General features: G+C 42.0%; 1 protein-coding gene across 3 annotated transcripts; it reads right to left on the bottom strand.

Annotated features, from left to right (window-relative positions):
• Positions 1–27730, bottom strand: inppl1a (inositol polyphosphate phosphatase-like 1a). 3 transcript variants are annotated; one of them, XM_004561440.5, is made up of 27 exons: positions 27235–27730; positions 20290–20353; positions 19671–19818; positions 19495–19576; positions 16586–16732; positions 15812–15908; positions 14996–15085; positions 13785–13886; positions 12272–12422; positions 11987–12093; positions 11217–11319; positions 10923–11119; positions 10237–10354; positions 9733–9829; positions 8932–9070; positions 8741–8840; positions 7339–7427; positions 7164–7245; positions 6968–7057; positions 6601–6714; positions 6033–6209; positions 5788–5943; positions 5510–5594; positions 3920–4006; positions 3092–3797; positions 2650–2783; positions 1–2542 (listed from the first exon to the last, which is right to left on the bottom strand). In XM_004561440.5, the coding sequence occupies exons 1-27, from the start codon at positions 27417–27419 to the stop codon at positions 2443–2445; spliced, it is 3747 nt and encodes a 1248-aa protein (XP_004561497.1). In that variant the 5' UTR covers positions 27420–27730; the 3' UTR covers positions 1–2442. The 3 variants fall into 3 exon arrangements, with proteins under 3 accessions (XP_004561497.1, XP_076748347.1, XP_004561498.1); XM_076892232.1 differs by having other exon boundaries at positions 5519–5594; XM_004561441.6 differs by having other exon boundaries at positions 15818–15908; positions 27235–27729.
• Positions 27731–27754: the final 24 nt, after the last annotated feature.

Below are 27754 nucleotides of genomic sequence, written 5' to 3'. Positions count from 1 at the left end.
TTTAAATATGTAAGGGTATTACAATTTAATTGAATAAAAATACATGGGTGAACAACTTACATTAATTTAACATAACCGACGTAGACTGCATGAAGAAACAACAAGAAATGGAGTGTCAGATAAAACAACAAGTCTCTTTTTTCCACTTACAAACACACACACACACACACACACACACACACACACGCACACACACACGCACACACACACACACATCACTGAGAACACTGAAAAGGCTCAAAAAGACTTAAATTTAACACAACTGAACGACAGATCCAGAGTCTCTGTGCTGTGACGGTTGGGCCGTTAAAGGATTAGACACATTGTAAAAAAACAAACATAAGAGGCGAGTAGAGTCAAAGGTTATAATTCAACAGTGTATTTGGGTGGGAGGGGGCTCTCTTTGAGGCGTGAATGAAGGTCTCATTCACAGAGTTAGAGATGAATGCTTTACTATGTTGACAGCAGTAAACACACATGACATTCACATCTTAGTGTTGGTGATCCCCCTTAGAAGAAGACAGGTGTTAGGCACGTGGAGGTGAAGTCACATCTCTTTAAGGTCTTTTCTTTTTTAAATTGAAATTATGAACAAATAAAACTATCCGACTTTTAACTGCTTGAAAACTAAATCTAAAACCAAATTTGACTAAGGAGTGTAACCGCTACTGGCATACTTCGTCCTGTGTTCCGCAGGTTTCCAGGGTCAGGTTTGTGGCGCAACAGCGCCATCTGCTGCTCACATCCAGAAACAGTAGCCCTGACGTCGCACCTGACCTGCAGAAACCTGAGTTTTCTGTTTTCAGTCAGTTGACAGCGTCTCCCATAAGAGTAAAAGGTGCCATGATCCTAAAGCTAGGCAATGCGTTGAGTAATTTAAGAAAAAAAAAACCCCAAACTAAATGACAGTAAAATGTCAGAGAGAAAACAAATGTTTTGGTGTTGAATTAGTTCATGTATTTGGCTACCTTAACCAATTTGCCTGAACGCTGCTCCATTTATATATTTGAAAATGAAACGCAGAAAATATGCTGACATGTTTTCAAGGCAACAAACAATAACATACATTTTCTTCTGTGAATTCAAATTCAGCATCTTCACAGGCAACATGTGAGAATGAGAAATGTACTTTGCTAAAATCTTTGACATATTTCACCTTGGTACAGCATTAATTACACCATTTAGCCTCCTCATTTTATTGACCTATACTGACTGTTTCAATAACAACCAGCTGCAACAGGCCACTTAAAAAAAGGCGACTTGACAAGTTGATGGCTAACACAGTCACCTAACATGCTGCACCCAGGTGGAATACACCTTTAGCTCTAACGGGGTTAATTTGGTTTGCTCGATATTCCCTTTATCATTAAAAACATTGATAAAACCATAAATGCACATCATTAACTGAATACACAAACTGAAAAAAAAAAATTGAGTTTATCTCACTTAAGCCTGACTTTCTAGTTTCCTTTCGATCACCGCTTCCTGCTCTCCTCCATCACACAGGTTAAAAGGTTCCTCTGCCCGAGCTCTGGGGCGGATGTTACTTCCGACTGTTCTAATTATTCCCACTGATGTCTTGTTGTGACTATGAGTGGGAGGAAGAAAAATCTGAGACTCGGAAGAACCCAGTGTTGTTAACTCATTCACTGCCAGGGTTTTTGAGCATTTTTACTCATTTTTGAAGAGCCACAGAAAAATGTGTGTTATGATCACATAAACGCTGAACCTACCAAAATGAAGAACAGACTCTCTTCTTCCATCCAAAAAAAAAAAGCTTGTTTCTACCATTTTCCGTTTTTTAGTAATCAGCTGTAGAAGAGTGGTGGGTTCCACCAAAAATGCCTGTTTTGACCAAAAAAAGGGAGAAAACGAGCTTTTTGTGAAAAATACATTTCAAGCAGTCTGATGTTCACTGACAAGCTGCCCGAGGTTGTATTCTAGCCCCTCCCATTGAAAACGTAATTGACGTCTATAGACGTCAATGGCAGTGAATGAGTTAAGAGTCCAAAGCGAGGGTGTGCAACACAGGTGGTGTGTTTTCAAAGCCCTCTTTTCTCTTTCTCAAAGTCATCCTCTGTTAGAGGATTCTCAGGCCGAATGGAAACAAGCTTTAAATGCCAACTTGAAGCTGCAGGTTGGGTCTGACCTGATCTCCTCTCTGGATTTAAAAGCCAAAGTTATGTAGTGATGCTTGAAGGACTGAAATGATTATCATTAAATAAGGCCACGTGTATGAGGACAACACACATAAAGTACATGTGAAAATCAAAGGACGTTGGTTCAGAAAGTGTTTTTGAAAGTACAAATGGAGTGCAATTTCTCTCAGAAGGCACAGTCTGGCATCGATTGGCACGTTCCAGCTCGGTTCAGTTGAGCTGAGATTGGGCCCGGTGTGGTACCAGGCCGGTTTGGACCAGTCATGGACCAGTTTGATGCAGTCTATTTCTGCTGCTGCTGCTGCCTGAGGCTCTCAAGCAGGATTCGCTTGTGGGCGGGGTCGTGCACTCCCGCCTCCTCCAGGTCCTCCTCAGTGATGTCACTGGAAAAAGGAGGGGGGAAAAAAGGGAATCTAATGATGAAGAACTGCTTTCAATTTTATTTATTGTTGCATTATCAGAGGAAATAAAAGCCTAGATCTTCATGTACCTGAGGAACTCCAAATCGTCCCAGCCGTTGTGTAGAAGACCCTGCTCATACCGCTCCAGGCCCAGCCTCTGCAGCCACTCGCCCACTGACGATTCCCCCACAGACAGAGATGAGCTACTGCTGCCCCAAAGTGCCTGCAGAGGAGAAATGCAATGCAGGAGCCACTAAATGCAGGAGCCACATCCGCCACATCATTTATGCTAACAACATTACTAAGAGCTTAAGACTGCCTCTACTTTTCTGCACTCTAATAAGGTGACACATCTTACAGTAAAAGGCTTTGATATTTAACATCAAAGTTGAAGATATTCGTGTTTTTGTGAGAAACTGCACAAAAACTGGAGTCACCTGAAAGAAAACTACGCAAAACTCACAGCATTGCTTCTTCCAGCCTCTGAAACTGTTTTACACTGAACAGAATTACTTCCCATGAACTGCTTACCTCCTCAGGCATATCCTCTGCTATACTTTCTGTGATGGGATTTCTAGGTGGGAAGGTGCGGCAGGCATCCAGACCTAAACCCATCGGCTGCCCCCTGAGAGGAGGCGGTGCTGAGGGGGCACGAGGAGGCTGTCCAGGAAACTCACTGTCACTCAGTGTCTTTGCCATCTGGAGCACAGAGCACGACTGGTCGTCTAGCGCCCCTGCTCCAACTCCTCCTCGCCTGAAAGCATCTCCGTGGGCAGCGGAGCCAGCTGCGGGGATCCTGACCTCAGCCAGGTCGGGGTAAAGGGAGCGAGGTTTGGTGAAGGGGGCCTCGGGAACCATCTCCAGGGCTCCCTTTGGTAGAGGAGGTGGGGGGAAGTCAGGAGGAGGTCGATTCAGTGTGCTTCCAACACCTCCTCCCTGTGCCCCAACAACACAAGCACCTCCATCGTCTTCTGAGGAGCTCTCCTCGCTAATGGCACGAACCTGTCTGCGTGGGTGAGGGGGCCCCGAGGCTGCGCCGGGGGGTTTGGAACGCGCCCCGGCAGAGGGAGGAGGGGGTTTAGCTGCCTGGGGGTTGGCTGAGGTAGGAGAGGGCAGAAGCTCAGGTGAAACGGCTGCAGCTGACTGGTTGGGAACGCCCTCCAGGATGTAGTAGGCAGGATTATTGTAGCTGTTCTTGCTGATGGATGGATCGCTGTCTGATCCGTCCTGTTTAGGTCTTCATTATAAACACAGAAACTGTTGTAAAAACTCTTTTCATCTGCACACATCAACAATGCATCAGACGATCTAACCTAACGTGATAGTTAAGTGTTAAGTGAAAGTGTCTGTCATGAGTACCTTGCAGCGGTCTCCTCTTTGCTGTTCCTTTCTCCCTCTTCACTGACCTTTCCCAGCTCTCCGAGGGGCTTACGAATCACAGATGGCCTGTTTTCAAAACACATCGTAACAAGTCAGCAGGCGGGACAAGAGAGAAGTCACGACAGTTTCAGGACATTCCTAACACGATGTTTGCAGGATGTTCGAATAGATAAACGTACAAATGGAGAGACTGCACCCTACAGGTGTGTCTAGTTGCCATTCTGACTCAATGTTATAGCGTGTGACATAGCGGACTATCAAAATGTGCGAGGTCTGTTGACACCATCTTTTGTTGTTGAGGGCAAACTCTTCTAATAACTAATGTTCAATAACTAATGAATGTTGTCTAAAGGTGCCGTAGCGGTACTTCTGAAGACTGCATAAAGATTCATAGAAAACATAAAAGACCAAATTTTATAGTAAACAAAACAAAAACATGAACACGTGGTTTAAAATGTGTTTTGTGTCGTACTCAAGTCACACTGTGCAGGATAATCAAGCATCATCTTTATCAGTGTTTTTTTTAATGCAGATATTCAATATAACACATAAATACATCTAAATAGAAATAAATACTAGGCCACCTACACACTGCACGTACAGTATTTGCTCGGGTGTGGAATCCCATGCACCGAAGCTCCTGGTGCACATTTTGTATCATGATGGTAATGCCAGAGGAAGTGTAGAGTTCTGAGTCAGCAAAGTGTGTGTTTTATGCACTCTGTGCCTCAACACTTGGGGACGTGCTCTGTAACTCTGTCACTGGTCTGAGTTGCTGTGGATTCTAAAAACATCCCCACCACCCTGATCGCCAGTGTTAGGGTAAGCGGTCACACGAACTGTCTAAGTAAAGTAAGTTTCCCGATCTAGGTACCAGCACATTCACATGAAAAGGTTCATGTTGGCAACATCTGACCAGTCCCACTGATTATTGTACCAGCAGATGAGTGGCTGATTTTGCAAGGAGTAAACTATAATATGATAAATCAGGAAAAGCACCAGATATGTGTGCATGCTATAAATCTTATGGCCAGTAATGCTTTAAAAGAGGTTTAGCCTATTTGAAGGAAGGAAGAAAAGCCTCAATCATTAAGGAGAATCTGATGGGTTATAATCGAGTGTTTTTTAAAATAAGGTGCAAATTTGCACGAGACAGTTTTAGTTGTTAATCTTTCAGCTGCAGACTTCAGACACTATTACAAATCTTGATACCATCCTATTATCTGCACACAGAGGTATGAGAGCTCTTTCAGGATTAGTGATGCAACTAGATCTGTCAGCAAGTGGTGATTTTATACCTGTTGATCTATAATCAGTGCAAGTCACCCACTCAAGAAGAAACCCACTCAAGGTTAACCCTGAAGTTACCCGGCTCAGCTGTTCAAACGCATTCATCAACAAACTCACAAAAAGACCTGACTGCTACGACTCAATCCCTTAAGGTATTTAAGCATCGATATTTAGGTACATGCCAGCACATCATCAACATACGCTATACAGAAAAATCCCCACTGACGTGTGGGAACTCTAAATAAAAATCAAGTGCAAAAAAAAGGAGAGTGTACTGACTTCACATACTCATGCCCCGATCTGCATACCACAGCAGATTTCCCTTTAGGTCCACTCGTCTCATCCTTATCCACGCTGATCCACTCTGAAACACAGCAACAAAATCAGTTTTAGAACTAAACGTGACATGCTTGTAACCCTAGATCCATCACTTCCTGTCTGCAAATTTGAAAACATGCAGGCAGGAACTGTTCAAGTGATGGATGCGGCAAGCTTGAAAGACATTTAGTATCTCCTCTCTTTGTAGGTAATTGGTGTTAAGGTGTAAAATGCATTACCGTACAATCGCTCCCTGGTTCCCATTCTTTCAGAAGGGACTCTGACCCTCATTGACCCTCGGATATTTCCTGTTTCCTCCCCACGGTGAGACAGGTAGGTGTGGAACTGTTGTGCTGTGCTGCCAATCATCGACTTCAGAGCCAACACGCACTCGCCTAAAAAGAGTGGGGGAGATTTGTTAGATTCCAGCAAACTAGATTCCCTTTAAACTTCAAAGAACCACAAGCACAGACAATCTTTATACCGTAGGACTCGTATCCATCCAGTGATTTCACTGTTAGCAAGAGATGCTGATCCTGCAGGTACTCGATCTCTGACAGAAGAGGTTTGAGTGTTGTTAACTGCTTGTTGGACCAGCCCACGCGCAGGAAGTTCACGTTATCGCTGCTCTGACTGTCGTTCTCGTAACTCTTCTTAAACTCTAAGGATTAGAGACAGAGAGAAAGACAAAGAGAGAGAGATGCAGGGACGAGAGGAAGGGGAAGAGGATAAAGGGAAGACGGTGGGGAAAAGAGCGGGGTGAGGATTCAGGTACCCATTGCATTTTAATTTAAAAGTACATGGTGGACAGGTGGCAGGGGCACAACACAGGTGAAAAATGGATTTTATGGATTCTAGTTTAAAGGTAATACTGACTGCCTGAGACCAGGAGGGAGGGAGAAAGATACAAATAAGAAGAAGCAAAAACATTTTTATTGCATCCATTCTGGGTCACGTTGCTTTACTGCAACTCCTTCTGTCAGACTGCTCATTATATTTATGTCTATGAGCATGAAAGAGTCACTGCAAAGGTGCAATCACATTCACCTCACCTTCCAGACAAGTGGAGTAAAACTCAATGAAGAACTTGGTCCTGCTCGCCGTCTTTACTATGGCCTCAATGCTCTCGAACTCGATGTAGGCCTGCTCTGAAGACTTTGGCAAACCTGTGCAGAAGTATGTGGACAGGAGGGAGGAGGAGGAAGATGGAAAGAGGAGGAAAGATCTGTGTGGGTTGTGCAGACAGGCATGTATTTAATCACTCACTTTTAAATGTCACTTGTTGAACACGGAGCGCTTAAATAACATGAATAATAACAATAATGAACTCCAAAAAGATTGTGGGAGGAAGAAAAGCCAGATAAAGTGAGACCAGGAAGTAGAGGAAGTGACAGAAAGGAAACAAAATTAAATTTGTACCTTTTTTGGAGACAAACTGGGAGGTCACGCCCACCTCAAATGTAGCAAATACAGGGGAATGATCACTGGTCACAACATCATCTGTACAGCCTGGCAAAAAAAACAAACAAACAAAAATAAACAACAACTTTAATTTCTGTCCACTTAGCATTATGAGGTGAAATTATGAAGGTTTTCTTCTTCTGATGATCCTCACCATAGGAGTTGCAGACTATGTGTGTTTCTGGGTAAGACTTCCACAGAATCCTGTCGCACCACGATGGAACATTAGTCCTCATCTGGGACAGACGGAAAAGCAGAATTATCAGGACGAGGCACAAGAACAGAAAGAATTTATCAGAGGTGGCTCTGACGTAAGAAAGGGAACGTACCCCTGTGGCCTTCTGCTTCTGCCAGACATACGTATCTCTTGAGCCTCGTTCGTAACGGTAGGTGGGCGGAAACGAGATTTCTTCCTCCGCTGCACGCAAAGAGACACACATCCACTTCAGTAAAGGTTCGAAGTTTAGCATTTCATAACAATATTTATAATTTTGATATAACAGCAGGTGCGATTCACAGTATTTATGACCCCGGGTTAGCAATCATGACCAAGTTCTCAGTAATCGGTTGGTATTTAAGGATTTATTACATGGCATCATGGATCACTGGACAACATTGCAGGGCAACGGCTGATTTTTAGTTACCTACTAAAACAAATAATCCCAGTGATATCACACACTGATCACAGTGTTAGTGCAGACTTCATTGCATTGAGTTAAGATTAAATAATGTTTAAAAGTGAAAAAGGCTTCAGCAGTGAATGACTTGAATTACTCACTTCAGAAGATAAAACAAGTCCACACACCCACTCTATTGTTTGGATTAATCATTAACATTAAAAAAGGGTCCAAGTTCAATTCCAGTGTAGTAAATGTCAGCAAACAGCCAACGTCGGTTCACTTTCTCAGTAAAAATCATAATTATCCAACTTTGTTTAACTCCACATTGTTACGGCCCTAGCAGGGCCTCCTCCTGAAGGTGCCTGTGTGGGCGTGTCACACTACCTCTTCTGCCTGAGGTGCCACCTTTCCCTTTTGTGCAGCTGACTCTCGTCAGTAATCAAGGAGATTTAAGCCCAGGGAAAGGTGAGCTCTGGGCCAGAGTGCCATTTTGTGTGGGCCCAGCTAGTGAGCTGAGTGTCTTGTGGTGTTTCCAGCTAGTGAGCTGTGTATTGTGGTTTCCAGCTAGTGAGCTGCGCTTTCCTTTTGACTTTTTGCCTTACTGACCGACGCCTGAGTTTTTGTTTGTTTCTTTTATGGTGATAACGGCTTGTCCGTCTCTTTTAGTTGAATTACTTCAATAAAACTGTTTTATTTAACTGTTTTGCCTCCCTGACTCCTTTTTCTGACCCGGTCACTTTTGTTACTTCCCCCTCCCCGCCTAGACCCCTCAGGGGAACGTAACACACATCCTCCCCCCTGGTTACACCCCTCCTGCAGTGGCTCTGTGCCCCACCACGAGGGCACAGCCCACAGTTTAAGAACCACTGAAGTCTGGAAAGAAAAACCAGAGCTGATGGTGAACTATTCAGGGAACAACAAGAGTGCTGAGCAGGTGCTTTTGGTAAGTGTGAGTCATCCCTTCGGTTGTGTTTATAAGACCACTGAAACTCTGCTTTAAGGACAGCAGTCTTTTGTTAGTGTTGACTTTTCACTGGTATTACTGTTATATTTCTGTACACTGAAACACATCCTGCTCTGACTCGTGAGGATATTCATAACCAGCACTAACCAAAGCGTAAAAACACTTTATTCTTCTCTCTCTCCAGGTTGAGCTGGTCCACTTTCAGCAGGGGGTCAAACTCCTTCCTGTTAATGTAGTTTAAAATCTCCTGCACACACAAACACACACACAAAAAACAGGGTCAGACAGAAAAGTTTCATCCACGTTTTGGAGGCTGCCTGTATTTATTTCTGCTTCACCTGTATGTCCATATCCAGCCTGTAGTTAAGGTCTCCCAGCCAAAAGAGGTGCGTGAAGCGCAGCGAAATGTCAAAGGAGCTCAGCTGTTTGTCTCCCAGTGAAAGCAGCCGCAGGATATCAAGGTAGTTCTGGTTCCTCCTGCAGAGGTCAAAGGTCACACGTAAGAAGACATTTAAACAAGCTTTCACCAAATTATAATGAAAAACCAAACCAAGTTTACACTTATGGCAAACAGAAAGCACAGCCTCTTTCAATTACTATGATGAATTATTAGATTATGACTATTACCCAGTGTCATTATTGATTTGACAAGAAAGACAAAATGCAGAAACTATGCGTGAAAAACAAAGCATCTCTGATTCTGAAGCTTGTGGAGCCAATTTTAGCAGCAATGAACTTGCAGTAATTCTGTTTGTATGATTGTACACGTATACGCTCATCTCTTTAAGGTCCTGCCACAGTATTTAAGTTAGGTTGAGGTCTAGACTTTGACTGGGACATCGCAGCACCTTCATTCTTCTCTTTTTCAGCTGTTCTGTTGAAGATTTGCTGCTGTGTTTGGGATTTTGTCCTGTGTTCTAAAATAAATAATCAGAGTGTAACATGTCATCTAAGGTTGTATTTACCTGGTTCTAAGACGTGCTAAGGACCGGATGATTTTTTTGAATTATTTCCTGATATAAAACCTTAGAATTAAAAGGGGGTGTGGTTTCTTTTGCTTTAGGAATTCTCTGTTGTTGATATTGAGAGGCTTAAAACAAACAAAAAAATAAAAATAAAAATAAGAGCGTGTTGGGCACCTGGCAATCTTTTCATTCCCTGATGTCAAGTGACAGTTGACAAAGCCAAACGACGTCCCATTGAACATGAAAGACACGCCCACTGCTCCTTTGTTACCTAGAAACCATAAAATCAAACATTAAATCAAAATACAGCAAATTAGGTGCAATTACAAGCATTACTTAACAGAAACTTTTAAAGGATCACCGGGGATCTGGCTGTGATCAGTTTTATATTAAAATATGAGAAACAATGAACGGCTCCAGTTTGCTGAGCTGAAGGAAATCTGTGTTTTTTTCTCTTATGAGTTCAAGATTTTTGTGAAAGTTTAGATTTTGATTCACATTTTCTTACTAATACAAGTCCCACATTTTTTAATCAACTAACAAGTGATTCAGTCATGAACACTGCTCAAGGAGGCCATTGTTAAGACAGGAAATCAGAGCTATTTCCTCCTACATTTGAAGCAGGAAGCAAGACATAGGAAGGAATAGCAAAGACGGAATACAGAGTAGAGCCGTTACCCAGGGTATTGGCGATGCCCGTCTTGACACTGGACATCCCAACGTGGCTTATCCGGTTCTCGTGTTCAGGTTTCACCAACACAGCAAGTTTTATGTTCCACAGAGTCTGCACGGCGATCTGCAGACGAGAACGAGACACAATGAGGAACCTACAGTCATCATTTCTGTTTTCGCACCATGCAGAAATAGCCTTTTTCCCCCCCTTGTCTTCAGTTTTTTTCCCCTTCAAACAGGGTCATTTTTATGCAAACCGCAAAAACTTCTGCTTGTATAGAGACAGTCCTATACTTAGCTCTATATTTGTTACAGGAACTAAAGTGTGGAGAGGATAAAGGAAAGTTGTGTAACCTCAAAAATAACTCTGTTTTTTAAGGTTTTGAAATTATTGTATTTTTTTACAGGAATTTTTTTATAACTATGCATTACAATAAAACAAAAGTTTTAAAATGTTTCTTTTCTCATACTAGTCAAACATAAAAATGCAGTTCTGAAAAAACGATCAGACAAGAACTAATGTGGGAAATTTGTCTTTTTCTAAACATGATGACATTTGCATAATAAAAAAAAAATCAACTTTTTTTCATTCAAGTACAACAACAGCACTCGCCTGAGGGTTATCCGCAACACCTCCTTATGTTCTTCATACACATTCATCAAGCCATAAACAGTTGGCTTTCTTTCCTTACCGGCTTATAATCCAGTTCTGTCTGTTCTTTCAGCAGGGCGCGCAGTGACTCCACCCACTCCCGATCGCACACTGAATTTTCCTGGCTGCCAAACACATACAGGTCATGAGGGATGGTGACGGTCATCTCGTCCAGTGTCTTCCCGAGACCACGACACAAAACCCACGAGGCCACGTTTTTGGGTGCAGGTACAGAGCCTAAAGCGACAGGAAAAAGGTCAAACTGTTTCCTTTCTCTTTGAACACTTTCAGATGTATTTGTAGCCATTAAGGCGAGTCATTCAGTGTGACTAACCCATATTCCAGGTGCCTATGAAGATGGAGATCATGTCTGGCTCGTCCTGGTTGGAATGCTTGTTCTTCATCAGCTGCAGCAGCTGGCAGAACGCCTCCCGTTTCTGGCACAAACACACATCAGTGAGCGGATGATGCCACTGATAGCCGTCATTCTGAAGTTCCTCTGAACATCTTTATATTCTATACACTTACCAACCACGTCACTGATTACACTCTGCTAATAATACCAGCTTGGACCCCCTCTTGCTTACACAACTGACTTAATTCTTTATTCTTCTCTTTTTCAAACCATTATTTGTAAACCCTAGAGATGGGTTCGTGGGGGAAAATCCCAGCAGATCATCAGTTTCTGAAACACCCAGATCTGGCAACAATAATCATGCCATGTTCAAACTCACTTAAATCACCTTTCTACCTTGCTCTGATGCTCACTTTGAACTTCAGTAGGTTGTGATTGTCATATCTACATGTATAAATACTCTGAGTTTCTGCCACATGATTGGCTGATTATATATTTGTATTAACGAACAGCTAAACAGGTGCACATGACAACATTACCTCACTGATTAACAGCAGGTTTTTAATTTTGTACAAAGAGTCTCAGTGCAGACTGAATTCATAGCAGAGAAATGCATATAAGCCTGTGCAATAACTCTGGCAATGTTACTGCAAAATCTTCAGTTTGAAGGCGGCATGTTAACTGTAAGTTATCTATGAATAGCTGTAAAATAGCAGTTTTATGTGTCCATTTGTTTCTTGTGTGCAGACCTTGGCACTAGCAAAGATGAAGTCTTTCCTCTGGCTCTTATCCTTCTCCTTCTCAAACACAATGCCCAGTTTATTCTGCACCCGCTGAGACTTGATCAGCTGACGTACTGAAAGACACAGAGGCGAACGGACAGCGAGTTAGAGATGGGAAGTTGCAGATAAATTCAGGGAAAAAAAGGTCATGTAACAGATTTGGAGGGTTAAAGAAGGTTCAAGTTGGATGGCGAGATTAAAATCCTATAATGGACATACTTTTTTCTGTGTGAATGGTGCCCCAATCCTTACTTTTGTCATGTGTGTAGGTGATCCAGTCCTCTTGATTGTCCTTCACCTTCTTCATTACTACCAGCCTTCCTCCCTCTACGTCCACAGACAGCGTGTACTTCTGACTCTTTCCGATCTTCGTCAGCTCCGCCAGGTAAACGTCGAGCTTCACCTGCAATGAGCCACAGGAGAAAGTTTAAACTCACTTAAACGCATACTGAGCATGCTTCTGTAAACCCTATGTGTCTACTGAGATAATCTACCCTCCACCAGGGGTCTCTAAAACGAAGCACAGAGCAGTATTAGATCTACTTTAGTCATACGCAGCCTCGAAGATGAGAAAACGCATGAATAAAATGTTGATGATCATAGTAAATATCCAAATTCTGGTTTTAGATTCATATCCACAAAGAGAAATGATCTGATTCTATTCATAGAGAAACTTTCTTTCACACGTCAGTTATCTGGGGCAATTTGAGGATCAGTGTAATGCCCAAGGACACTTCAGCAGACAGACTGGAGGAACTGAGAAAGACGGCCACCAAACTGCCAACCTCCTTTAGCAACACACCAGCTTCTTCGCACACGCATTTTTTTTTGATGTATAGGTCTTACTAAGAACCGCAAGACTGGAAAAAAGTTTAAACAGATGGCGTACACTCACTCTTACTCTGAGTCACTGAGTGCTTCTGTGTTTGGGTGTCACAAGGCAGATCAGACGCCGCATCTCCTTAGCGTAGCACTTGTGTGCAACAGGAAACTACTGAAAGGATGTCGCCACAGAGAACGCAGGCTTAGCCAACAGCCAATATTTCAATCAAGCATCTCTCGACTCATCTCTCAACTCTGTGTGTCACCTCCTTCCCCCACGTCCTCCCTGACATTTTTTCCTTCTACCCTTTTCACACTTAGTTCACCACTTTTCTCAAAGTGAAAGCCATTTATATCATCTTCACGTGTTCCTTTTTTTCCTTTTCTCAGTCTTCCTTCAGCATTAACATTTGCACTCCATGCAGCTGGTACTTTTCATAATAAAACTATTACAGTCTTATACACAGCACATCAAAACTGCCTCACTTAAATTCATGCTTTTACAAGGAAATGTGATAAAATGCTGCGACAGTGATGACGTAAGCTGGAAATGCATTTCAAAAACATTCTTTTGGCCTCACATCACATCTGCTGCTAAAATTCCTGTGCTGAGAAATGCATGACTTTTTAGCCTATTTTACTTCAGTTTATGCCATCTGTCATATTAAATACCACTGCCTGACAATAACATTTCAGAAATTAAATACAGAAAATAAATCTCAGGGTTTTCTACATACAAAAAAAGAAAGAAAAAAAAGATTGCTTAAAAAGATGCTTACCCAAATTGGCAGAAGGGAGCTTTAATGTCCACAGAGCAATTTGACTTTAAGGGCAATACTTAATTTCATTTGCCATGATATTGACCTACATCACATTGCAGTGAGACAGCCAGTAATGAAGTACAGTATGTAGGCGTGCATGTTTGGTGAATGTCGGTGCATACCTCGAAGGCCTGCACAGGAATGGATTTGCTGTGACGCATGGAGTGCAGAGGAGGGGGTGAGCATGGAGAGGTCAAACTCATGTCCTGTAGAGCTTTCAGGGCCTGAGGGGTATCAGAAAGAGGCAAACACGCAGGTGGAGAAACAATTAATTTAAAGAACAGAATAAAAAGAGAGTTGGAGGATAAGAATAAGGTACAGAAAAAAAAAATAAAATAAAAACTGTAACATTTTGAGTTTCAGGGTTTGTGTCAGCAAGGAAAAGGTTTCCTATTTCCTGGATGTGATCTAACAGGAGCAGGGAAGGTGGAACCAGTATCATCGTCTGGACATGTAGCCTTACTACATTGAGGCCATTTCCTCCCGAGCCAGTGAAAGCCCCCCCCCTCTCAAGTGACAAAGTAGAACAAAGTAGAACACAGTAAACCTTGTAAACAGGAGATTTAATTTATTATTATTATTATTATTATTATTATTCTCTTCTGGCTCTTTATAATGTGAAACGAAGGCATCATCCTTAAAACGAGTCTCAAACCTTGTGTTTGTAATATAAATAAGGGTTATTCTGAACTGTGAATCATGGACAGTTACTCTAGCCGACTCCAAGAATAAAAACAGTAACCTGAACATGAGCGTATTGGGTCCACTTTTCTACTTGTAAAGTCTCAGACTCTCATTGACACATCAGGTCTTTGCTGACTTGTAGGGCTTCTAAAGGGAAGTCGAGCGATATCCCAACCCTGTCTCTTTCCTTCTGCGTGGTTTATATGTGCTGTATGTAAAAGCCTCAAAAGGAGAGAACGTCACGTGTTGCGCTACAAGCACACCCTGCAGGGCTTCTAGACAGATGATCCATCATATGGAGAGGGTTATCTAAACAAACCATCTCCAAACTACTAGACTAAGTACATAGAGAAAATAGAAAGTAAGGTGAGAGCACACCAATCTTCACACTCGATGCTCACTTTTTCATTTAGATTTTTTACTCTAATCTCAACTACAAAGCAATAAAGTTTCATGACTTCATCTGGCACCACTGAACTCTACTGTGCTGACAAGCTTTTGTTTACAGATTGCAGAAACACCTGTCAGAGGACTCAGAGCCGTGGCAGATCCTGCTACTGTACCACATTTTTTCCTGATGACTCACAAAGTGAAAACAATAGCCGCCATGTTGTCCATCACAGCTGTTAAATGTGCCGTCTGTGCGTACCTTCTTTTCTATGGAGGACAGCAGGTCTTTGAGAATCGCCAACTTGGTCACAAGGTTCTCCAGTTCCTGGTCTCCACCCTGATTCACTGACTGATGGAGACAAAAAAAACCCCATTAGAGTCCATGTAATCCGCAAAAAGAGTGCATGTAAAAAGAGCAGCCTTAAAACTGCACAGCAAACACACTTACTTATATACAGAGCAGTCTTAAGGCTATTCAGTCTAAACCAGCCTAAAATCGGTTTTTATTCAAATTTTAGTCAAACTCATTGTCAGTCCTTGCTTGATGACTAAAGTGACTCCTGAACTTCAAATCAAGAATTTTGCTGGGCCACTAATCGGCTCTACTCTCTGTCCAACCACACGAAAATGTTTTTAATTACAAAGAATAACACATGCATGCAAAATCAGATTATATATTTTATTTGCCTGTTCTGTATACAGAAGCTTTCCTTAATACCAAGTTTCTAGCAGGAGCGCTACGGGGATATTTAAAGGACATCATGACTCACACTCTATCTTCTCTGAAACGAAGCGTAAAGCCCACCACAAGCGAGCAATCCTCAACTTTACGGGTTGGCAAATATAATAATTTTAGCTATGATCTGGAAGAAGGGCTTTAATAACAACACTGTTAAGTGTTAAGAAGTTACCAAGGCTTTTACATGTGTGTGATAAAGTAAGGGAAAAAATAATAAAATCACCGCGTGTAACAGTTTGTTATGGGATATAGGATAATAAAAAGGAGGGTAAGATTCTGCCATTGCGCAAACAAAGACACACACAACCACACACTTTTAAAAAAAGCGAAGAGTACCTGTACCTGTTGGATCATTTTGGAGACCATGAAAGCGCTTTGCTGATCAAACACTTTAGACAGGATCTCCAGGCCTGACAGAACTTTATCCACCTCTCTATTTGAGGGAGCAGAGAGAGATTCACATATTTACCTCACAGCTTCTTTCTGCACTTATGTCTTCATACAGTAACATTTCTGAAATCAAGCTGATTTCCTGCAGATCATCACAGTGTTTAAACGTGCAAAAAACCCCAAAAAAAACCCCTAGAGCTGATTTAAGGAAGCAGATAGCTCTGTGGGCCGAGAGGTGTGAATCTTTGGCAGTCAGTCAATCAGGAAACCGACAGAATATAACACTACATAATATACAATGCTTCACAAGTTTATTAGACCACCACTAATGTAAGGTTTATGCCACAGATGCCCTAAATTAATTATACTCATAATCACCAAAATCATTTTTGAGTGTCTTTTAATGCACAACCCACCAGTCTGTACAAGCTCTTTAATTATAATGATATTTTTAAATAACAAAATGCAAAACAAAACAAAAAGAGGAACAGCTATTAAGTGCATTATTATTTTTAATGCCAAATTACAGATAACAGTGTTTTTTTACAATCTTATATTTGATTAATTTCTGACTTTTTCAGGTCTCTGTGCTCAAATTTGGGTATAAAAAGGGAATTCAGTGTGTTACTTGCCTATTAAATACCAGTATGATTTGCAGTTTTAAATTCGTTTTGACAGCTTTCTAAAATATTGCACATGTGCAGATGTGCTGCTGCTTACCCATTAAGGCGTTTGCAGGAGGCCACTAGTGTCTTGTTGAGATGAGGCAGGGATGAGGCCCCCTGTTTGACTGCTTCAAGGTCCAAAGCGTAGCTGCCCTTCAGATACTCGTGGGAGATGGTGCTCAGGCCATTAGCTGCTGGAGTACTAAAACATATTCAAAGAAACCATTTATAACCACCACATGAACATCATTTCCAAATGCTGGTATGTGTATGAGAATACAAGGAGGCTTCAAATAATAACGATGCATTAGTGATTTAAAGTCCAGGAAGGCACAGATGGTTTTGGTGTGTTCAGGGAAAAAAAAACAAAATAAAAAAGTTTTAGTGGCGTTTATTTAAAGTGATTGAGAGAAAACTAGACTCTTTGATGTGTCTCCTCTGGGCTCCATTTAGGGCTGGGTCATATCATACCGTTCACGGTAATACCGGTATAACGTTGGGCAACGATAAGAAAATGAAATATCGCGTTAGAATATGGGTAAAACGCACATGCGCAGTGCCTTTGTTTTTATACGCACATGGCGTAAAAAGCATGGCGACGACGCAGAATGAGAAGGGCGAAAGCGGATCGTTAAATGAAATAGATGAACCAGAACTGGTTTGTAAAAATGCTGCAACTTCAGTGGTCTGGAACTGGTTTGGCTTTCATCTGTCAGATACACAACAAAGCACTATTTTTGGTAGAACGTGCTAGCGGGCCGCCGTTATTACCTTGTTTTTTGGAAAATACGGCACACTTAAAATCAATCCTTTGATTTTTCTGAAAATCGACAGTGCCCCTTATAATCCTGTGTGCCTTATGTATGAATTCTGGTTGTGTTTACTGACCTCGAAACGATTTTATGTGCACGGCGCTCGAAAATCTGTCAAATGTTTTAGTACGACTTTGCTAAGCTGATTGATTGATTTGATGGATTTTCGGAGCATTACGGCTATCGTAGGCAGGAGCCTGGTGGAGTGATACGTACTGTGCTTCAACATAACATTACCGTATTGTGTGTGTATAACCTTTTTTTAAGTTTTGTGGATATTATACATGGTTATGCTGAGGATATGTCGGCCAATTTCCACTGGAAATGCCTTTTGCTTAAATTGTTAGCAAAGAATTTGCATTTGCACTGTTACATTTTTATATAACTTTAATGCACATAAAAGCTGCTTGTTTAAGTGAAAATACATTGATGGGGTTTTTTGCACTAATAAAGTTGTGGAGTTGTAAAGTAATTTGTCTCGTGTCAATTATATATCGTGATAAATATTTTTGGTCGCATCGCCCTTCTCTAGCTTCATTTTCTGTTTTTTTTAAACAACAGATTAGGTGAGAGGTATAAAGTAGCGGTGAAAGAACAGTAATACAAACAGGAAACCAATGTAGGACGCAAGCTGCAGTGGAACAAAGGCCAAGAATTACTTATTTCTATCTATACCTGTGGGTAGAAGGGAGAGCTTCAAGACGGGCCTGTAAATTTCCACATTTTGTCTTTTATAAATTAACACCTACTGCAGCTTTGACGATGGGCTACACATTTTATACACACGTGTTCTCCACTGCCTTGGGCAAAGTTGCACCATAGTAATTCTGTAAAGGCATGACATAAGCATGAAAACATTTTGGGGCCTACTTAGAGCTTTTTACCATTCAGTTTTCTGTCTGCCATATTTCTTGATTTTGTTTATTTGCTCTGTAGTATTACATTGATGCATTTACTGCTAGAAGTCACACGGAGTTATTTAAAGTTCCAGGTGATACTTAAAAAAAAAGAATAGTTGCTAAATCTGCAGATGCTCCACACCCCTTGGAAAGGAAAATAAAGATGGACGTCACAGTTTGCCAGAAGTAGGATGAGTGTGTGCGCCCGTCGGCGAGAGAGTTGGCATCTGTGTAGTCGCGACTTTGTTTTTTTTTTTGTTTTTTTTAAAGAGTCACATACTTCCTCTGAGCTAAATTATGCCCGCCTGAACACTCATGGACACCCTGGACCACGTGAACTGGCAAAGGGCCAACCTATAAAAAATAAAACACCTTTTACAGACTAATTTTCAGCATTTACAACCCTTTCATACGATCCACACCATGGCTTCCATGTAAGCTATATTTTGCTGTACCACGCAAAGTCCCTGAGGATTTTTAAAGGACATGCATGTGTGCTCCCTTTACTTCCTCTAAACTGTAATGCATTTTATGCTCATTTTGCATTGTTGATTTCCTTCTATGGCAGCTCGAGAGAGAACAACTAAAAGAACTGAAAGGAAGATATTGTTTCACTGGCTGACACTTTAACCAAGGTTAGGTAATGCATAAGTTTCTGTTACTTCACCAACTGTTGTGTGAAGTGGTTTGGTTCCCACTGAAAAAACTGTAAAAGTGTATTTATTTATCACATAAGGGAAATGTCAAAAATTTATTAGTAGTATTATTAACTGACAGGGATTTGAAATGTACGCGTCTGTGTGCGCCCGACAACTAGAGCCCGCACCTCATCAAAGCCGCACACCATCCGTGAACGCCGTGGTTTCTAGCAGGATGTGGTTTACCTTCTTAATGCAGACAGAGAGGTGTGTTAATGAGCGTGCATGAAGTTGTGTGAACGAGTGCTTTTAATAGTTGATAATCTGTGTGCGCGTGCGTGTGTAGCCATATAAACTGGAACAAACAAAGTCACTGAGTAACGTGTGTGTTCATATCACCATAATAACGCTTCCTTATTATTTTTGTGAGCATGTGTGAGATTATGTGATTTTCAATACGTCTGTGACATAATTCACAATGAAGCGACATACTTCCCCTGTGTGACTTCCGTGACTTCCGAGTGACGCGGTTGGTGGTTGCAGGTAGTTTGTGATTAAGCTCCCTACAGTTATAAACAGGACACAATCAGATGTTTCTCTCTGTGGACTTTGTACCTGTCTGTGGGTGTGTCTGGTCCAGGGGGAGTGGAGGTGGAGGAAGAGCGAGGGGGGAGGGGCGGCTTCTCATCCTCTCCATCTACCAGTCAGAAGTACACAGAACGTCACGGTTAACATGCGATGACGAGGACACCCCATCTGGGCATGTGTGTTTGCGTTAGCTCTGAAATTACCGGAATAGTCCCTATCGTCACTGACAGCTGTCTCCTCTCTCTCCACGGGGTAAAGCAGGGTGGTGACCAGACCCTGGCTGGGCTGCAGGTACAATGACACCAGCTCTGGCAGAGTCTTAAACCGCTTAGGCTGCACGCCCTGAGAGGTCTGAGAGCGCGAGGAAGGAAGGGAAACAAGAGACAGATGCATTAAGTTCATCCAAACACCGTGGCTACAAGAAGTCACATTGCCCAACCTTCTGGTAGCCTCCATTGTTCCACAATGAATGTTTTGTAAGCAATTGCAGCCCTGTAGGCTAAATATAATTCAAACCAGGAAGAAGCCACAAACTCAATCGGATAAATTAAAATGAGACTTTTCAGCGTCACAGCTGAAGACCCCAAAACTCATACAGCAGTGAGACAAGACAGCTGTGCTGTGGCCACATGATTCGAAGCCCTGTGTTGTGTTTCGCGTGTGTGAGGTTGCTGGTAGCTGGTATTCACAGCTGTTGAGCACAAGGCACAAAGACCCTGCTGTTGGTGTGTGTGTGTAAGAGAGGGAGCTCAGAGCCAACGAAAGCATCTCTGCCTGCCAGCTGCTGCTGAAAGCACGAGTGTGAGAGTGTCTTTACTGTACCTGCACTGCCAGAAAACCTTCGTCATCTGGTAATATCCTGTATGTGTGGACGTGCTTCTGAAACCTACAGGCAAAGAAAGAGAGAGTAAAAAGAAGTCAGGGGAGCTGAATCAAAGAGAGGACAAGGGCAGAAAGTGGCAGCAAATGAAGTGGAAATAAAACACAGGTGGACGCAGAAGTACAGAGAATTTTTTTCTATTTTTTATGACTCTACGTAAATTTGAATATCTTTATTTTCAGTTCACACACACACACACACACACACACACACACACACACACACACACACACACACACACACACACACACACCACTGTACTCGACCTTAGTGGACAGCATGTGTGATTGTATGCATGGGAGTGAGGAGGGTTTAGACGGCGTAGCTTAAACCTGTTGCTGTCTGTCACAGTGAGCATGCTTTATACTTACAGTAGCACGGTACAGTAAAGCAGAGCTGAGTGTTTGTACATCATAAAGTATTGACAACAGTTAAAAACAAAACTAAAATGGAGTAGACGTCAGAATCTAAATGATAAATGAAAGTACGCCTCTGTTGCATTAAACCACTGCAAATCAGACTGATTTGACTGAACCTCAGGCTCCTTTTTCTCCCCCATCGACCAATCACAGATCAATGTTCTGACACTGCGGCTGGCCCAGGCGTGACTACACGCCCACAGCCACAAGCTAAAGCTTAATGATTTTCATGCCTGTGCTTCTGCCGGTCCAGTGGACCGACCGCAAAATTTTTGATTTGCCAAGCAAACATTGTGGTTTTTGATTCATTGGTGTTCTCAGTTCAGAAGTTTCGAAGTTTCCAGCCTAACACCAAAGTCTTTTTTTTTTAAACTTCTGCTTCAACACCACGCTTATTTACAGTATGCCTGTGTGTGTATAAATGGAGGGAGGGATAAATCCATGTTGGGAATTCAAAACCCAGCTGCTTTTCCGGCTTTTCCAGGTCAGTGTGCTGCAGGAGCTAAAACACGGACTGGAATAAAATATAAAATGATCTCAACAACAATGTATAAGAAAGTTAAAAACTAAACTTTTTGTTTGGTGATGCTTCTCACATTCCTCTCAGACCACCATGCAAATGGTTTTGATCATGACCAGATCCCAACGAGAGTCACAGTCTGCTTGAGCTGTTGGATGTTTAACTTGGTTATTAAATAGCATTTGTAGGAAAATGATTGGGCCTGTATTGAACTTTTAATGGCATCTTAAAAAAAAAAAACATTTTGGGAGCTTCATCATTGTCATGCTGCAGAATTAACTAATGATTTTTGATTTGCACTTGCAAAAATCACTATTATTTTAAACCTCTGGACTTGGTTGTTAAATAAGCGATTTAACTTTTGTCTCACAACAAGAGAGTCCTGGTTTGAACCTGGCAGGACTGTCCTGTGTGGATTTTGCATGATTTCATGCTTGTGCAGGCGTTTACTAGGACACTCATATTCTCCCGTTTATAAAAACAAAAACAAAAAAAACTAGGTTAACGCTGCTTATCACGGAGCAGGAAGCTCTCGTAAAAGAGATTCTTTATCTCACTTCACTTCCTGGTCAAAAAATAAAAAATAATATAAACACTCCATTTAAGATAGACTTTAGTAAAAACAGATTATTTTACACACAAGCGGAAAAATGCAAAGCTACTCTAGTAATATCCAAAAAATTTTAAATTTAGGCGCTGAAAAGGAGCAAAATGTTGAACCGAGCACAAGTTCCCACGTTGACCGAATTCATAAACAGCGCATTGTTTTGCAAATTGTTGCAAATAATAGCTCCATATCAGCTCAAACTAACGGGACCAGATAAATATTTGTTCCTCTAAAATCAAACCCACATTCAATCCTGTCACATTTTAAACACAATAGCATGAAGACCGAGTGGCACAAAATCCATACGCAAGCGTCACTGCGGTGTACAATGTGTTTGTGTGCCTCTGTGTGTTTGTTTTCCTGTTGGCAGCTGATGAGATTCTCTGCAGGTCTGTGAAGTAAATACTATTGTTTCAACGGCCGTAAAGTTAACAGAGGGGAAGGGGGTCAGAGAAAGAGAGTGAGGTTTGTCGTGGGCCAGAGATAGGCTCACAGTATACAGCTTATGAGTGTTGTCAACAATGGCCTGTGTGAAAGGATAAGGACTACCCTACTGGCTCACTCTGTTCTGTTAGTTTAGAGGGAAACCTCTTCTAAGAATATACACAGCGTGAATCTGTCTTCAAAGCTCAAACAGAAGCCTATCTTGGCAAAACCCAACTAGGTTTTCCTTGAAATACAACAATCAAAAGCTAAGATTACTCCTTACAGCCTTCTCCGTCCTTGTCGTCACGTACTACCAAAAATGCAAGAGGCCATTCCTGAACAAGCACAGTAAATACTGTGTGTATTACTGCACTACAGTGTGACTTACACTGACGATTCATTTCCTGCTATCACTGTATTGCTAACAATAGCACTATGGAGACGTGGTTTTTGATTAAGACACTTCATGGAGCATGTGATTAGCAGAAAAAAAAAATCTGCATAGAAATATTTGGTATGAGCACAAACAATAGATATATGCATACTGCTTTTTTCCCCCCTTCATGTATTTGGCAGGCATGTTGCTGCAGCCAATTTGGGAAATTACCATCGCTCTTCTGGATTTAGAAGAGCAATGAATTTAGATTTAGGGTTTAGCCTCAGTCTCTTCTGTCTGATCACGTGACCGCTAAATACATAATTAATACCCATTCATGCACCGCAGCCCTGAACTACCAAACAGAGACGTATGTGAGAATGCGAATGTCCCACTCATTCACTTAGGACACTGAATAGCCTTTAACTTGCCAGCTAGCTACTGGAAAGTCTGTGTCATGTCCAGTTGCCCCCATGTGAGAAAAGTGGAAGTAATACTGCGGTCAATTCACAGCTAGCGAGAGGGAAACATTCAATTCAATTCTGTTTTATTTATATAGCACCAATTCACAACAGCCACTTCAAAGCACTTTACAGTGTAAGGTGAAGAGCCTACGGGATTGAGAGAGAAACCCAACAATCAGAGGACCGCCTATGAGTGAGCACTAATCAATAGTGGAAAAGAAAAACTCGCTTTTAACAGGAAGAGACTTCTGGCAGAATTAGGCTAAAGGAGGCTTCTCTCCTGAGAAGTGTCTGAGGCAGACCATCTCCTTTCCTTTCCACTGTTGCCAAGTGCTCACTCAAAGGATGCCGTATGATTGTTGGGGTTTTCCTGCTATTATTCTAGGGTCACTACCTTACAGCATAAAGCGGCTTGAGGCAAACGCAGTTGCAAGTCCACAAAGACATGCATGTTAGGCTACCTGTAGGTATGAATGTCTCTGTGACACCAATGTTAAAGACTGGGGTATGCCCCATCTCTCGCCGCATGTCAGCTGGGATTCGGCACCCACACTTTACTTTAACTGACTAAGCAGAAGAAAATTAATGGATAGATGAATGTGCGTAGCCATAGTTGGTAGTAATAGTAATGACAGTTCATTTGGCAATCAACATCAAGTACAAACTGATTACCATAGCAAAACAGAAAATACATGTGAAAGTGAACTTGAGTCTTGTTTTCTGAAGAAACTGACAAGCTAAATACATTTTATAAAAGAAGAAGATGTGGTTAAGGAGAAACGAGTCTCTTTCAGAGGGATTTTTCACTCAATGACAACTGACATAAGGACAGTAAGCAGACAGCAGATATTGTTTCAAATTACTTAGATAGACAATATCAGACTAAATGGGAAGGGATTCTCTGTGTACTGGAAAGAAGTTTAGAAAAAAAAAGGAGAATTTGAAAACTCTACAAAGAGCAAAACACACTTTCTACATGAGGAATGTCTGCACACAAACTTGTACGTTTGAAATGCACACACACACACACATACACACAGTTACACAGAGGCATCCTGAACCCTGGCAAGTTAAGACGTGTTAAACTGATAGTAACGACCGTATTCCTGACAGCAAAAACAGAAAACAGCTGAGAGACAGGGACTAGCATACACTCAAAACTATTAGCATATAAGCTCATCTCACTGCCGGCACCTTTCCCGTCTTATACAGAGTCTTAAAATGTGTAAGCCAATGATGTTACAGAACTGTGTGCTAATCATTGAGAGCTTTAACATGCTACATTGGACTCGTACTGCATCCACGCAAATTAAAACATTCATAGCTCACAAATACTAAACACGAGTATTAAACTTGCATGCAGACACACAAAATCCAAAGTCACTATAAGAGGAAGTGAAAGGCTAATGCTTGGCTAACGAAAGTATCAAGAGTCAGCCAGTCGAAACAAGTGGAAACACTTCCTAAATGCACCAGGGTCTCCTAAGACCTCAAAAAGGAAGTGTGTGTGTCCCTGTCTATAAGTTACACGTCCGACTTTGAAAAGACTTGTCAGGTAAAAAAACAAACAAATCCTTGGTTTGTGCATTTCGTGGGTGTCCACTGTATATTCCACTGAAAGAAGTCACATTCGTACTCATTGGACTTTATTTTTAATTCTGTATAATAGAATTAAAAGCACCATTTCAGTGGATTAAGTGGGGGGTATAGTGATCAGGTGAATGTGAGATAAAGAAAACATTGAGCGGATGTGCTTCACTCACATCAGCCCTCTGAGCATCCAAAGTGGCACGCTGGCCCTGTGACAAAAAAAAAGTGTGCCGTTCGATGGTTAAACCTTTCCACACATCTGCTGATTCACATTTTACTTCCTAGAAACGCTGGTTTACACAGCAGCGAGTGCAAAACTTGACAAAGGCGACAAATAAATGTCTTGTCTGACCATCGAATCGTTTTCTCTTTAGCTGGAGGCATTACTGGGAAACACCAAGTCATCCGTGTTCTCGAGAAGTGAGCCACTTCTTTCTGGTTTTCCTAGCAGCACTGGTTCATCTCTGTGAGTGGCCTACAAGGGTGCTTTGCAAATAATGTTCAATTAATCAGTGCGATTCGCACTCACAATAACATTCACAGAGAAAATGCTTTACAGCAAATATGCTCCACCTTTATTTTAAATTGCACATTCATCTTCTTGTTTGTGGGTAATATAGGCACATAATTAATGCTCAAGCTTGGGTTTCTTGGTAAGCAATGAATCGCAACAACTGTCACACACGCCACTAGGTAAGCGTAATTATTGAAAAGATATGTGTACATTTTGTCAAACTGCTTCTGACATTCCCGATTTGCACTCAGAATCAAATTACTTCTTTTTTTTTTGTTGCTCATGTGAGTCATTGTATTCAAATACAAGGAATTTTTATTCTCGGATAGTCATCCGTCAAAGGCCTTCCTCTAAGCTGGAAAAAACCCTCTGACTTACCACTTGCTTTAATTACAGCCAACGTGGGAAACGACGGGCGTATAATGTCAACAATGAAAAGTTCATCTTTGAAGATTATAGCAGTTTCTGTTCGTGTTAGTGCCAATTCTTGCAGTAGCTGTCATTTGTCTCAACGGTACGGTAAACTGTGAAACTCTGTCATCTTATTTTTGTGTATGTGAAACCAAAACTTCTGGATTTAAAAACAACATTCGCATTGTTTGTCTGTAATTTGCCTGGAAGTTGTTTTTCGTTTCGGAGATGAAACAAAGTCAGTACTGTGAAAGGTGAAAGGGGAGAGGAAGGGAGAGGTGGAGGCACTAATAAATCCGGAAACTAATGATGCATGGATGCGAGGAATGCTGTCGGTCACAGAGTGACCCACTGAATGACGAGCACAATTAGCGGTGACATATCTGACCTACTATACGCTTTTAAAAGAGATGTGAGAACGCATGACCATAGCAGCAATCAGTTTACATAACAAAAAAAATATTGCATTATATTAGCTGCACTTTCCAAAAGCCCAAAAAGATATTTGATATTTTTGGTTGACATCACAGAGGAAGCACCATAAGCTGTGATTATTTGACTTGCTTACTTTAAAAGAAGTTAGTGTTCAAATTTTTGTGGATTGAACAAGCTCACTGTTTCAATTCTTTTGCAGTCCATCAGCAGGTGATGTATATGAGCTGTATACTACATGTGTAAAAACTACACACCCAGGGATTCAGCATGGGGTAAACTTATCAGATAGGGGATGTAGGTGAAGTGAATGTCAGGGGCCTGATATTTCTCTGAACCTGAACAGTGTGTATTCTATGTGTGTGGCTGTAAGTCCTTTTAGTCATTTGTAGTTAAACACCCCTTTGCCATGGTTCATTTAACATTGCCTGCATCAGTTTCTCAGGTGAATGCACTGTTGTGTTACTGTTACACATGTAGGTGTTTGGTGGAAAAGTCCCCATTGTGTAATGAATGGGCAGTCTTTCGTCATTTATTTAACAAGGTGGCTGCCCTAACTCCCTCTAAGTACAGACGCTCTTAACTGTCCTTTGATATTGTGTCATTTCATGATATACTATATTATGTACAGCTCCTCGGATAGGCCCATTCTTTCACCACATCTCCGACCTCAAATTAAAGCAAAGCTTCACCAGCCCATGCATGCTTATATTTACCTCCACGACCATTCAGTTTAATGCCACTGCTCACAGCCCGCAGGCTGATTGCAGCAGAGTCCTGTAAAAAGGGCGCTGCAGGCGACCACATCAGACACAAGACAGACAGGGACAGCCCTAAAGTTGTGTGCCATGCTGGGGTTTCACTGCAGGGCAGACAGGCAGTCTCTCTATCCCTGTCTTTGGCTTCCAGAAGAAAGTAAACAAACAACTTAACGCTTTGCTAGGCACACTTCAGCTACAGTTTGATCGCGTCTACTGCAGAAAAGTTAATGATGGAGTAAAAAAACAGAAAGAGAGGAGTTTATAAAGTTTGCAGAATTACAGAGAACACACCATGACCCCTTTTGGTCATGTGTGCTAGCTAAAGCCAAGGTAAACAAAGCACAACGAGGCCGACGAAGTTACTTACAGTACACACAAAGCGTAAGCCCCGTTGACACTCTCACTGTCCCGCACCAGGAAGCTCCCGTCTCTACCGGCTCGGGCAAGCAGCTCCTCGGCCGCCGCTCGACTCAGGTCCCGGTGATACCACATCGGCGGTGCGTGGCCCAACGGAGAAGCCCCACTGCCGCCGCCACCACCACCCCCGGCCATGGCCACAGCCCTTCCAACCGGGTTAAACTCAAGCTGCTTCCCGTCTCCTCCGAAAAAACTCCCAGCCCTCCTCCAGTATAGGAAAATGATCCAGCGAGAGAAGCGAAGAGAGCCAGAAGAGCAGAAAAGCAGCCGTTATTCCGACAGAAGGCAGGAGGCGCCACAGAAGCGACGGCGAGCACACAAGTTGTTAATTTGTTAAGTTATGCCGTTTGCGCCTGCTTCCTCAGTTCCTGAAAGGCTCACCGCCCTCCCCCTTCTCTTCCCAGTCCCACGGAAATCAGGGTATGTAAATCCACAGTGGAGAGCAGGACGAAGTCGGTCAAGTCACCGTG

This window comes from Maylandia zebra, linkage group LG14 (assembly GCF_041146795.1).
Source record: "Maylandia zebra isolate NMK-2024a linkage group LG14, Mzebra_GT3a, whole genome shotgun sequence".
Classification (NCBI taxonomy): domain Eukaryota; kingdom Metazoa; phylum Chordata; class Actinopteri; order Cichliformes; family Cichlidae; genus Maylandia; species Maylandia zebra.
This window is presented reverse-complemented; position numbering and strand designations above follow the sequence as displayed.

Bases quoted from the DNA above. Each gene is read 5' to 3' on its own strand.
- inppl1a (XM_004561440.5), bottom strand. From the start codon at position 27,419: ATGGCCGGGGGTGGTGGTGGCGGCGGCAGTGGGGCTTCTCCGTTGGGC. The intron at 7,428-8,740 runs GTTAGTGCTGGT...CTTTGCGTGCAG, and splicing joins TAAAGTGTTTTTACGCTTTG to CGGAGGAAGAAATCTCGTTT. The intron at 3,798-3,919 runs GTACTCATGACA...TTTATAATGAAG, and splicing joins AAAGAGGAGACCGCTGCAAG to ACCTAAACAGGACGGATCAG.